Source organism: Geospiza fortis, unplaced genomic scaffold (assembly GCF_000277835.1).
Source record: "Geospiza fortis unplaced genomic scaffold, GeoFor_1.0 scaffold27, whole genome shotgun sequence".
NCBI classification, from domain to species: Eukaryota; Metazoa; Chordata; class Aves; order Passeriformes; family Thraupidae; genus Geospiza; species Geospiza fortis.
In genome coordinates this window covers 5864355-5877557 of record NW_005054329.1, presented here as the reverse complement: position 1 = coordinate 5877557, position 13203 = coordinate 5864355, and the positions used below count along the sequence as shown (strand labels likewise).

The window sequence follows — 13203 nt, the reverse complement described above, 5'->3', positions numbered from 1 at the left end:
CGAGGGAGCCTCCCCGGGGAGCCCTGCGGTGCCCCCGCTCACACGAAGCTGCTGCGGGCAGCGAGCGCGGGGTGAGCCGAGCGCCGGTTTTGGGGGGCAGAGCTCGGCCCCCCTGCAGCCAGGACCGAGCAGCCAAAGCCACCAGCAGAGCCAGACCAGCGCTTTGACAGGCAGAAAAGTGTCTGCAGGCAGCCCGCACCTGCAGCAGACCTCATGAAGGGGAGCATTTAGCATCCCCCAAAGGTGGCATGTGCCCGGAGCATCACTGAGCACAGGAGGGAGATCGAGCCCAGATGAACACTCAGCTTTTTGGCCCGGGTCTCCATCTCTGTGCTGCACTGCACAGGTCTGACTGGTGGGAGAAAGCTGGGATCCATCTGTCACCTGTCCTGTGGTGGTTCCAGCACTGCCACTGTCTGGGCACAAGTCTAGGTGTCCTATTTTTGGACTCTGGCATTTGCACAAGGGGGACACGGTGGTGGGAATTGGTTCCCTCATTTACTGAGTTTGAGAGCAAAGGTGTTTAGGACTGCAGGAGCCAAGCAGGCTCTGGTCTGAAGCACGAGCTGTAGTATGCTGCAAGTTAGAAGGGAGCCGGCAGCCAAGAGAGCTGGCAGTGTTATTCATACTCCTGCTGAGCGAGGTAGGTGCTGAGCTTTAGAGATTATTCTGAGTAAGACGGAGCCCAGGAGCAGCATTTCAAGTCTTGTCATGATTGCGGCTGATCTCAGCGCAAAGCCAGGGATTTTGATTGCTGGTGGGGGTGAAGAGGGAAAAGCAGCAGAGCTTTTTCCACTTGTCCAAAGGCCACTGAGCAGCACGGGGACGTGCCCTTGGGCTGCACATTGCAGGGGGTGAGCGGGTGCTTTCAGCCAGCTGCTGCCACAACAAGGGAGGGACAGGTGAGCATCTGGCTCTCGTGCAGGGATGTGAGAAGGGATGAAGGGCACTCCATCCCAACCCCAGAAAGAGTTAAAAGTGAAGCCCTAAGTGCTCACCTGGCTCTGCCAGATCTTTCACCATCTATTTGTGTCCAAGCGTGCCCAGCAAACACACACTGAAGTCCCCATGAATGACTGGAGCACTTCCAGCTGACAGCCGCATCCCTGCTCACCGCCAATGGCGGTGCACCCAGCCTGGGAAGCACTGACATCATCTCTGGCCAATAGCAGCTCCGAAAAGGGATGCAGCAGCAGCCGCTGCCGCCGTCTTGGAGTGAGATAAGTAAAATATAGATGGATGGAAATGTGTGTATACACACACACACCATCACTGCATTGGAGACCTGCTCCCCCAGGGTAGCAGTAGCAGCATACTCCACCACCCTGCCACACAACCTGGGGTGCTTGTCCCACCTTGGAGCACCCAGATGTTCCCGGCCATCAACCCCAGCTGCACCCCACCCCTGCCAGCAAGATAGAATTGCTCCAGAGCTGCCACAAAGGAGCACAGGCAAGGAGAGAGGAGACCATGAGGGTAGCCAGGACCAGTCCTAGGCAGGGCTTTGAACTCCAGAACAAAGATCTTGAGCCAAGATCTGCCTTCAGTGGGGACTGATGGAGATGTGACATAACCAAGAGATGCCTTCGGTCACCTATGGGGTAGGCAGATGCCTTCTCAGAGGCCATTTAGGTTCCTAGTCTCATTGCAAGAGAGAACAGAGGAACAAGGGTTTTCTTTTCCATATGGATATCAAGATCAGCAGGACAGACTGGCTCACAGCAGGACATGCAAACTGAGAGCAAGCCCATAACAACCTGGGCATTGTTTGTGGTGGGATTTTCTCATGGTCAGGCAGGGTGGAGTAATCATTTTTGGGTGGTGGCTGGACTGGTAAGTGCAGCAGCCCTGCATCAGGCAGGCAGAATGGTTCTTGGGTTTGCCATGATGATGCAAGGATGTTTGCTCCAAAACACATCACTGAACTAGCCCATTGCCAGGTGTGGAGGAGGCAGAGAAGACCCCTCATGCAAGTCTGTGGCTTTCCCCAGACACCTATTCCCAATGGCTTGTTACTCCATTCCCTCACAGTTCTGCTTCCCAGGCTCCAGAGCTGCTCCAGCAGCCAGAGCAGGGGTGGAGAACTCCAGAAGGAGCTGGGATTTCCCTAGCCAGGGTCCCAGCACAGGGTAGGCAGCATGAGCAGGAGGGAGAACAGATGTGCTTGGTGCCTTGGGGTTAGTCAGATGTTATCAGCAGGGTGGGGTGTGAGTACACCTTGCTCTCCAAGCTGACTTCATCCTCATCTGCAACTCCTCCAGGTTGGGAGGGAAGAGCAGGAAAGCAGAATGGAAATCACTCCAGTTTCATAAGATTACCTCTGCAAGCATAGAAAGCCAAATGCCAGCCTTTGAAGCTCTCCTTAGAGCAGGCAGAGTGACAGCTGCTGGTTTTATACACACCACAGGCATCAGCACCCTCCATCCCTGCAGCTCTTGCCCTTCCACTACCAGCTCCAGTCCTTGCCACTCAGCTGGAAGCACGTCCTCCATCAAGAAAGCAGCACAGCGTGTCAGGGAAGCAGGCAGGGATGGAGAGCCTCAGGAATTGCCTTCTCATGGCAGCTTCCCCATTGCATGGCTGCTCCAGAGGATTCCCCAGCCCCAGGACTGTGAAACAGCCCATGGGGGCACTCTCCTTTCTCCAGCCGAGCCAGCTTGGCTGCTGCTTGGGATTCCTCAAGCAAAGCTTGGCATCATCTCTGGCACATTTTGAGCTGGTTTATCTGGTGCGGCTGGTTTGGAGAACCGCTCCAATCCCCATTTTCTCCTGTTTGGCTGCAAGATGCCTCGGGGTCCTTCATGCTGGAGCCCAGCATGAACATGGGATGCTAATGGGAGTCCAGGCTTTTCCCCACACCCAACCCAGAGTGTGCAAGGCCTCACACAGGGCCGTGCATGATGAAATGTTCCCTTGGCACGGGTGAAAGCGCCAAGCATGGCATTTCAGTGGTGCTCAGACATCCGCTCACACCCTGCCATGCCATGCCAGGCCATGCCATGCCAGGCCGTGCCAGCATCTTGGTACCTGTCCAGCTGGCAGCTGTGAGCCCAGCTCCTCGGGGACACGCTCCCGATGGAGCAGGGGAAGCTCAAGCGCTGCTGGAGGGCTCAGGAGGAAACACGGCCCTGCACAGCACAGCTCATGGGGAGCCCAGCTCCCGCACAAGAGGGGAGCAGACAGGTCATTTTGGCAGCATGTTGGATTAGCATGAGAGACTCACAATAAGGACGTGTCTCAGTTACATCACACCAAGGAAAAGGGCTCCCCGTGATCAGCCCTATGCTGCCTCCCCAGCCAATTTAGCCTGACAGTCACTGCAAGCAGTGGATTCTTGGTGGCCATGCAAATCAACTACTCAGACAAGGAGCTGAAGGGACAGTGTCCTCCACAAGGCTGGAGAAGGTGGCTCCTGACACCCTCTGCTCACAGCTAAGCTCCCTCCCCCATCTGCAAGATGCAAAGCCTTCCTTGCCTCTCCCAAACCTCCTGTTCTCTCCTGCTAGCTTAGCTCATGGCTCCTGGCATGGATGCCAGCCAGCTGCTGCCCAAATCTGGGCTTGGAGACACCGGGCACTGCTCAGATGGGCTTGTTTTTGTTACCCTGCACATTTGCATGGGGAGGATTTGGAGGAAAACCCAGATGTACAATGCTGAGCAGAACAGGCACTAATCCCTGCTCCAGGGGTGGTGGGGGGAGAGCTGTAATCCAAACTGCTCCCAGCTCAGCTCTGATGGCTTTCACCTGCACAAACAGCAGAGGTTCCTGGGGGGTCCCTTGATGCCCCCGAGTTTGGGGGGAGCCGTGTCACAGAGAGGGTGCTGCAGGCAAGGGTCCCCCAGCACCCCTCGGCCAAGCCAGGTCTGCTCCGTGGCAATGGATTTGTCACCATGGAAACAGCATCTGCTCGGCCTGGGCCCCCCAGGAGGCAGCTGGACCCCTGCAGCATCCGCCAGCCACCATTTATTTTTAATCGGGCTCAGCAGCACCGGGTGGCTTTGTCTGCAGGAGGGCCCAGAGCAGCAGCAAGTGCTCAGCCCTCGGTCAGGGGGGACAATCCACACATCCCTGCAGCTCCAGACAACAGGACCCTCTCACAGAGAGAATAAATATGGTTGGATGAGCAAGTCAGAGTTCAATACACACTGTTTTCATAGGCTGCTTCCACTCTCCCACCACCTTTGACTTGACAGGAGTTGGGAAGGGAGGAATAAAGGCAGGTCCAGGCTGGTGAGGGGAAGCCCTGGAGAGCACAGTCCAGGGCATAGGCCCTTTGCCACTGCCTCCTTCCATCTCCCCAGGCTGGAGCAGGGTCCCCAGGACAGTGTCTCTGCCTGGTTTGGTGAATGAATGCAGCTACCAGGAGGGATGGAACATCTCCTCTAGGGAAGGAGAGGCCTGGGGTCAGGGTCCTGCTGAGGGACTCCATGGGGTCCCAAGAATGCCACAAGAGCAGTGGGTAAAGGCAGGAGAGCAGCTCAGTTCTCTACACTTTCCCTTGCTCACAACCAGTGGAGGAGCAGAGGGAATCAATACAAGGCACAGAGCATGAGGCACTGGGCAGAGAGGTCAGCTCCAAGGCAAGTCCCTGAGGTGCTGGCGTGGGGCTGCAGCCCCCTGTGCTCTGGGGAACCACACAAGGTCAGCTGTGAGTGCCAGCCTGCTCCTCTGGCAGGGCCAGAGCAGTGTCAGCAGGGCTTCAAGCCCATGCCTGTTCTGGGAGACAATACCAGAATCCTGCCCCAACAGGCACTGGGAGCTGGGCCAGACTTCACTGCCACCAGAGGGGAGCCAGGCCACCAGCCACCCTCGCTCCTGGCAGCAGAGGAACAGGGCACCCCAGCAGCCCCACCCAAGCTTTTAGTCCATGGCAGTGGCACACGTATCCCCCTCTCAGGACACCACACATCTGGGATATGGAGGGAACCCAGGAGCCTTGGCTCCCAGGCCCTGCTCCATCATGCAGCTGTGTCAGTGCCACAGCAGGATCACCTCAAAGCCACTGTGTCAAACAGAACTGCCTCATGTGAAGCACACAGGAGCCCCAAACCTGTGCTCACATCCCCTGGCTCCACCATGCCAGCAGCTGCACTCTGGGAATACTGGCCCAGCAGCAGGCAAGGAGGGAGGCAGGCAGGCTCCAGCCAACAGACACATGAAGCCATCATCCCTTATCTCTCCAGGGGAAAGGAGGGGGCAGATTGCATCCTCCCGGCTCAGGTGCACCAGTGCTGGTGAAAGCTAATTTCTAAAAGCTAATTTCAACGCAGAAGGTTCCCTTTACATTTGTCATTACTATGACATACATAAATATGCTGCCATCAGGCTAAACACAGTGAGTTAACCCTTTGAAAGAAGAATTGTGGTAGATATTTAAAGGAGGAGCAATAATGCAGGTTTCCTCCTGAAAGAGTGCTTCTCATGGCAGCTCAGCCCCAGAGATGTTTAAGGGGTTACCATGGGCACACCAGGCACAGGGTGGCCAAGCACGATAGGGATGTGCCACCAGGAGCCCCTCCAAGTGCTCCTGGTGACAGGACCTGGCACATTACCACATCCTTTGCCACAAGCAGTAATCCTCACACACAGCTGAGTTACCTGGCCTCTGGGGACAGTCGTGCTCCTGGCAGGTGCCACAGTCCCCACATGGGGATCCTGCCAGCCCTTCCTTCCCCAGTCCCTGCACTGCTGCACTGCCTGACACTCTCTCTTCTCCTGCACAGTTCTCCAAGGAGAAATACATCCTAGACTCATCACCAGAAAAGCTTCACAAGGAGCTGGAAGAGGAGCTGAAGCTGAGCAGCACTGTCCTGCCCAGCCATGCTTGGTACCACGGCCGCATCCCCCGGGAGGTGAGATGGGGAAGGGGGGTGGCTCCAGGCACCCTTCACTTGGAATGTTGTGGGAGGCCACACAGAACCACCAGCCTTTCCTCCTGGGAAACATCTGGTCCAGGGCTTCATTAGCTCTGAGCTGCCTGATTTTGCCACACCAAATGCCCTCTTGTGGCTCAGAGCTGGCGGCAAGGGGAACAACCAGCGCCCCAGATAACACCCCAGCAGAGCATCCCCTCCTGCCCTGTGGTCCATCCAGCCTGGCTGTGGCTGAGCTGTGCCCTGTGCCCCCGACAGGTGTCTGAGAGCCTTGTGCAGAGGAACGGTGACTTCCTGATCCGTGACTCGCTCACCAGCCTGGGTGACTACGTGCTGACGTGCCGCTGGCGCAACGAGCCGCTGCACTTCAAGATCAACAAGGTGACAGTCAAGTCCAGCGATGGCCACAGCCATGTCCAGTACCTCTTTGAGCAGGAGAGCTTTGATCACGTGCCTGCCCTCGTGCGCTTCTACGTGGGGAACCGCAAGGCCATCTCGGAGCAGAGCGGGGCCATCATCTACTGCCCCATCAACCGCACCTTCCCCCTGCGCTACCTGGAAGCCAGCTACGGGCTGGCCAACGGCAAGCACGGGGGAGCCCACAGCCCCTCCAGCCAGAAAGGGCACATCAAGAGGAGGAGCATCACCATGACAGACGGTCTGACCGCAGACAAGATCACCAGGGCTGAGGGCTGCCCAACCAGGTGAGTGTGCGTGGTGTCGTCCCAGCTCAGCTGAGCAGAGGATCGGCCTCGGGAATGAGGGAGGGTGTGCTCAGTCCCTGCTCTCTGGGTGCAGAGCAGAGGTTGGAGGTCAGGGGTGGAAGAACCAGTACTCAGCTGGAACTGGGTTTTTCTCCCAGGCTGGCTGCCAGCCATGCTGAGCTACCACAGCAGACACCCAGCGAGCAGACATGACTTTAGCATCTCAGGCCAGAAGCCAGAGAGTGTTTTACAATCACCCAGTCCAGGATTACCAGCATGTCAGGGCTTGTTAGAGCCATGGAGCTGAGCTTTCCCAGGCAAACATGAGAGGAGAGTCACTCCCAGACACCAAGACAGCATTTGTTGTTTGGTTTTGAATGGCCCTTTTAGTTTCAGAGCCCTTTCCATTCAGCATTTGCAGGGAGTTACCAAGCAGGGCTGAAAGCCTGATGGGCAGGAGGAGACTGATGGGTCTGTGCTGATGGAGTCTGCACAGATCCTGGATCACAGCCTTCACAAAGCTGAGCTGTTCACATTAACCTTGGCCAGCTGGGCTTCTCTAGAGGTGGAGGAGGAGACTTCCTTTGTATGGCTCACTTTTGGCCGTCTCAGGCTGCCCAGAGCCCTGCAGGGAAGGCAGGGCCACACACATATCCATCCTCACATGCAGCAGCCAAGGGCAGACCCATCTACCCCTGCCTCCAGCAGGACACAGCCTGTTTTTAAGCCAAGCTGCTTTCTCACCACCCTGACCTTCTGAGCCCAGGGGCAGGGTGAGAATGCACCAGCAGAAAACAGGCAACCAACTGTTATGGCTGGGAAAAGGAAAACACTCAGACTTCCAGAAGAGCCCAGATCCATCAGTCTTTCCTCATCACTCACATTTTCCCCAAATCCCTTATCACCACCACTGCTGTCCCTTTCTCCTCCCACTGCTGAGGCACAGTGCTCAAGACCAAACACATCTCAGCAGCCTAGCCCTCACCTACAGCAGGGAGGGCAGTGAATTACCTGCCATTACTCCTTGCAACCCTCCCTGCACTCAGCAGGTTTTGCAGCTCCATTGACACGCAGTGTTTGCACCAGGCCACGACTTGCTGCCCCACCAGCCCAGGACCTCGTTGCTTGTTATGTAACTTCCCAAGTCCCATTTCCAGGCACTTTCCAGCTCTCCTAAACTCTGGGTCAGAGCAACACCTAACTAGCCCAACACAGCTCCCAGGTAGAAATAGAGTAACACAGTGTTAGATACCACTTTGCAGCACAACCCTAGAAAACAACTGTCCATGACTTCTTTGCTAGATTCACTTCCTCACAGCGCCCTGGAGTGGACCAAGCTCATCCCATCCCAAGCAGTTTGGGTTGGCATGGCATACTGTTGCATTTCTCTGTTCTCCTCTGTAGGACCAGGGTCCCTGCAGGCAGGTGTGTCTCTGATTTATGGCGGTCAGTGGGTAGTGACCCCTTCTGCTCCCAGCTGCTGCAGGGACTGCCTGCTCACTGCTCCAGCTGGGCTTGTAATTGTGGAAGGAGGTGATGATCCAAGGGAGGTGTTGGGGCAGCAAACCCTCATCCCAGCCCCTCTGTGCTTGCCTGGGCCCTGTTTAAGGGACTAACCTGTGTCCTCTGTCCCCTCCCCAGCATGTCCATGCCCCACCACAGAGACATCATGCGCAACTGTGCTGTCAGTGTGGACCAGATCCAAGACCTGCACTCCCCCATGTCCCCCATCTCTGAGAACCCAGCATCACCTGCCTACAGCACAGGTAGGCATTGCCCTCCATCCCTCTGGGGACAGTGGGGCTGTGGATCAGCCTGGACTTGGCACTGCTGTGATAGGGGGACCTTAGGGACAGGACCTCAGCCAGTCCTGGGCTGCATCATTGTGCAGCTGTCCTGGGATCAGGTGGTTCTGTTTGGGCAGAGGGGTTTTCCCTGAGCCCCATGTCCTGGGCTGCTGCATCTGCAGTCCCTATGTGCGTGTGCATCTTCAGGCTTTGATCAGTGTCCCCTCTGCTCCCTACAGTCACACGGCTAAAGCCACATGCCTGCCAAGCATCTGGAATCACCCCAGCCTCCCCGGTCATAAGAAGGTCCAGCGAGCCCCAGCTGTGCCATGGGAACAGCAGCAAACCTCTTGCAGACCCTGCCCACAGCTCCCACTCCACTCCCTGCCATGGGTACGCCCGTGCCTCCCCCTCTCCCTCGGTGAGCAGCTACAGTGACCCGGACACGGGGCACTACTGCCAGCTGCACCCCAGCTCGCCCATCAGCAGGGACAGGCCAGCCCACGACACCCGGCAGCCACCAGCAAAGAGCTACGTGGAGAGGCTAAAGGTGGAGGAAGGACAGAGAGGGACTGTGGAGAACAGCTCTGGGGAAGCAGAGGCAGGGCAGAGGCTGAAAGCAGAGCTGGACTTCAAGGGCTTTGTGCCCCCCACCATGGAAACAACCTCCTCCTTCAACCCTGCTGCCTTCCAGTCCCTGCTCATCCCCCTAGATAACAAACCTCTGGAGATGACTGTGCTAAAGAAGGTCAAAGAGCTGCTGGCAGAGGTGGACGTGAAGACACTGGCCAAACACATCACCAAAGTGGATTGCCTGGTATGGCCAGGGCCTAGAGGGAGGGATGGGTATTGCTGCCCTCTGATCCATCTGAGCTGGCAGGGATCAGTGCATCCCTGAACACCAGACAACCCTTGAGCATTGGAGCATCCCTGCTGGGCTCTGCCTGGTGTATCAGCCAGGGCAGGCAGGGGCTGGGCTGGGGCAAGAGGCTGCCGAGGGTGCTTCAGCCTCTCCTCAATTAACAAAGCTCTAACCAGCTTTCACCTTCCTTGCCAGGTGGCCCGGATATTGGGTGTGACAGTGGAGATGCAGCGGCTCATGGGGGTGAGCTCTGGCATGGAGCTGCTCACCCTTCCCCACGGCCACCAGCTCCGCCTGGACCTGCTGGAACGGTACGGCACAGCCTGGCCAGAGTGAGCCCTCTGGGCTGCCCTGCACGGCCTGCTCCAGCTCCCCTGGCTGCTCCCAGCCTGGCACGGGCCAGGGGAGAGGAGGAGCCCTGTCTAAGCCCCCAGAGCATCCCCCCTCCCTGTGCTGACCCCGCTCTGTGTCTTCCCCCTTGGCAGGTTTCACACCATGTCCATCATGATCGCTGTGGACATCCTGGGCTGCACAGGCAGCACAGAGGAGCGGGCAGCCCTGCTCCACAAAACCATCCAGCTGGCTGCTGAGCTGAAGAGCACCATGGGGAACATGTTCAGCTTTGCAGCTGTAATGAGCGCCCTGGAAATGACACAGGTATGGGGACACTCCTTTAGTGCTCGTGTCCTGGGCTCAGCCCTTGCTCAAAGTGAATCCCTCTCCCTGTGTCCTGCAGGCTCCAAGAGTCACTGGGATGGGTGAAAGGGGAGAATGCCCCGGGTGGGAGGCATGGGGCCACATCCGCTGGGATGCAGGCAGGGAAGGGGAAGAGCCATCTCTCCACAGAGCAGACAGCCTTGTCCCGCCAGGATCCAATTGTTTTTCGGTGGTTGGGCCCTTTGTTTTGTGCTGGGCTGTGTTCCTGGGAGGAAATGAATCTGCCCTCCGGTACAATACAAATCAGTCTCAAGGCTGTGGCAGCAGCATCTCTGGGCCACACTGCTCCCTTTGGAAGATGAAAGGAGATTAAAATTCAATTTTAAATCGAGCCCAGCTGGGAAGTCTTGCTTCCTGCCTGCACAAAGGAGGTGGAATGGTTGCCCCCTCCCTGCATCTCATCTTCAAGGCCGCTGCAACGCAGGAGGTTGCTGTCCTGGGGCACGGGCAGGGGAAGAAATCCTAAGCCCAGCCTCAGTGCCAGAGCTGTGCCGTGTCTGGCCATGAGCACTGGTGAAGGAGGCTGTTTTGGGGAGCATCAGGCACTGTTGTGTGCAAGGCTGGGGACTGTGGATCCAGGGTCAGGCTGTTCTCCCTGGTGCCTGGAAGCTGTGCTGCCTCAGCACCTTCTACCTGCCCCATCTCCTTTCAGATTGCCCGGCTGGAGCAGACCTGGATGGTGCTGAGGCAGCGGCACACCGAGGGTGCAATCCTCTATGAGAAGAAGCTTAAGCCATTCCTGAAGAGCCTGAATGAAGGGAAAGGTAACAGGAGCAACTCTCCTTGTCTCACTTGCTTTCTCCTTCCCACATTTGTCTGGGCACAGCATCACTGTTTGAAAGCTCTGACCCTGTCCCAGCCAGCGCCAGACACCCTCTGGCTGCTGAGCCACCCCAGCACTCAGCAGAGCCTGTCTGGCCTTGTTTGCCCCTTCCTTCCCAAGGAAGCATTTCATAACTAAATAAAACCAGCAGCTGAGCCAAACCGTTGTGCTCACATGGCAGTGAGTGCCAAACCAAGGGACAGGGCAGCCAGTTGGAAAGATGAAAAGCCATGTGTCTCTAATGCCTGGTGCCCTGTGGTCTGCAAACCTGCTCCTCATTGCAGCCCTGAGAAATGCATCCTGAGCATGGCCATCAGCTCTCCCTTCCCAGCACAGCCAAAAACCCTGGCTGGGAGGAGCTGCTGTTGGACAAGCAATGGCCCCAGGCACAAACACAGCAGCTGCTGTGTCCAGCTGAGCCTTGAAGCCTCTCCTGGGAGCATGGTGGCAGCCTGGTGTCACGGCAGCATTTGGTCACATGAGCACTCTGCAGGGAGATGGGGAGGGGGACACAGGTCACGAGGCCATGGGGGGGTCCTAAGAGTGCCTCTCTCCCCAGAAGGACCACCCCTGACCAACACCACCTTTCCCCACATCATACCCCTTGTGACTCTGCTGGAGCGGGATGAGGCTCTCACGGAAAGCCCCGAGCCCTGGGAGGCCACTGACAGCGGCGTGGAGGTGGTCATGGCCCACCTGGAGGCAGCACGGATGGTGGCCCACCATGGTGGGCTCTACCACACCAACGCTGAGGTGAAGCTGCAGGGTAAGCAGCAGGGACAGCAGAGCCCCTTTCCCTCTGCCACACCCCAGCACCAGGATGGAGCATCCCACAGGTGCAGGGGGTGCCATCCCAGGGAACTGACTCTCCCTCCCTCTTGCAGGTTTCCAGGGCAAAGCAGAGCTGCTGGAAGTGTTCAGCACCGAGTTCCAGCTGCGGCTGCTCTGGGGCAGCCCTGGGGCTGAGAGCAGCCAGGCTGAGCGCTACGAGAAGTTCGACAAGGTGCTCACTGCCCTGTCCCACAAGCTGGAGCCAGCAGTGCGCTTCAGCGAGCTGTGAACCCCCCCAGCTCCCAGCCTGCATCCCACCAGTGGCTCTGGGGCAAGGGAATGGACCAGGCACCCAGCGTCAGGAGGAGGAGAGATGGCCCAGAAAGGCACAGCCGTGGGTCGGCAATTTTGAGACAAAGAGGAGGAAAAGCAGCCACCTCAAATCTACCACCCACCTCTTCAGGACACAACAAGCCAGGGGTCCACACTGCTACTCTGAAGAGTGGAGACAGTGTCTGGGCCAGCCAGCACTGGCCTCCACACCCAGCCCTGCCGAAGTCTACATGGTGCCCCTCACCTCACCCTTTGGTTTTGTTTTTTTACATCTCCATCTTGCCCACAGCTGCTGGATCCTGTGTGTAAATATATTTTCATGATTACTTCTTGATGTACAGACTTGTGAAGGACAGTCCTTGTTGTAAATAATTAGGCTTATTCATTTTGTCATGTAAATACATGTACATATCTCATGGGTTTGGTTCTTACATACAATAAACTTTTATCCCGTTCCTCAAGGGGACCCCCCTGTCCTGTGGATGTCCTTTAAAGGAGCCCCCCTGGGGGAGCAGAGCATGGGAAGGGCTGATGGGGGGAATCACCTTGCTGAACCTGGCCCCAGACCCCATGGTGGCCCAGTGGCAGCCCTTCTGATGAGGGCTGTGTGCTGTCACAGAATGGTTCAGGTTGAAAGAGACCACAGTGGGTCATCTGGTCCCACCTGCCCTGTCTGGACAATCTGTTCCAGTGCATGGTCACTGCACAGTAAAGAAGTTTTTACTTGTGTTCAGGTGGAATTTCCTGGGCATCAGTTTCTACCCATTGACTCTTGTCCACAGCACCACTGAGCAGGTCCGTCTTGGCATCCCCCCTTAGGTGTATAAATACATACATACATATAGATATAGATATAGATATAGATATAGATAGATAGATATGAGCAGAGATGCAGGATCACCTCCCTGACCAGCTGGCAATACTCTCTCTAATCCACTCCAGGATCCCCCTGGCCTTGTTGTCCCTCAGGGCACCCTGCTGGCTCACAGACACTTGTTGTCCACCAGGACCCCCAATCCTTTTCTGCAGAGCTGCTTTCTGTGTTAGCCGCCAGCCAGTACCGGTGTTCAGGGCTGTTCCTCCCCAGGTGCAGGACCCTGCATTTGTTGAATTTCAGGAGATTGTTCTCTACGAGAGGGTCGTGGGTCCCCAGGGCACGAGGGGACAGAAAGGACGGGGGGGGACAGGGACCCTGCCCAGGTGGGAGGCGGGGCGATACCGAACAGACCACGCCCTCTTTGTGCATGGTCACGCCTCTTTCCCATAGCGGGTCTTTCTGGGTCCTCCTTCGCGCGGGGCACGCTGGGAGTTGTAGTGCGGGCGTGCGGAAGC

At 57.1% G+C, this 13203-nt stretch overlaps 1 protein-coding gene across 2 annotated transcripts in view; it reads left to right on the top strand.

Moving 5' to 3' along the window:
• The window catches only part of SH2D3C (SH2 domain containing 3C), a 23604-nt gene extending 11267 nt beyond the window's left edge, over positions 1 to 12337 (top strand). For both annotated transcript variants that reach the window (XM_005421320.2, XM_031057217.1), the window contains 9 exons: positions 5725 to 5853; positions 6133 to 6578; positions 8220 to 8344; positions 8605 to 9182; positions 9423 to 9538; positions 9713 to 9884; positions 10597 to 10708; positions 11327 to 11533; positions 11652 to 12337. In XM_005421320.2, the coding sequence (XP_005421377.1) occupies positions 5725 to 5853; positions 6133 to 6578; positions 8220 to 8344; positions 8605 to 9182; positions 9423 to 9538; positions 9713 to 9884; positions 10597 to 10708; positions 11327 to 11533; positions 11652 to 11827 (2061 nt within the window). In that variant the 3' untranslated portion in view covers positions 11828 to 12337. The remainder of the gene's footprint in view (positions 1 to 5724; positions 5854 to 6132; positions 6579 to 8219; positions 8345 to 8604; positions 9183 to 9422; positions 9539 to 9712; positions 9885 to 10596; positions 10709 to 11326; positions 11534 to 11651) is intronic.
• The last annotated feature ends 866 nt before the right edge of the window (positions 12338 to 13203 follow it).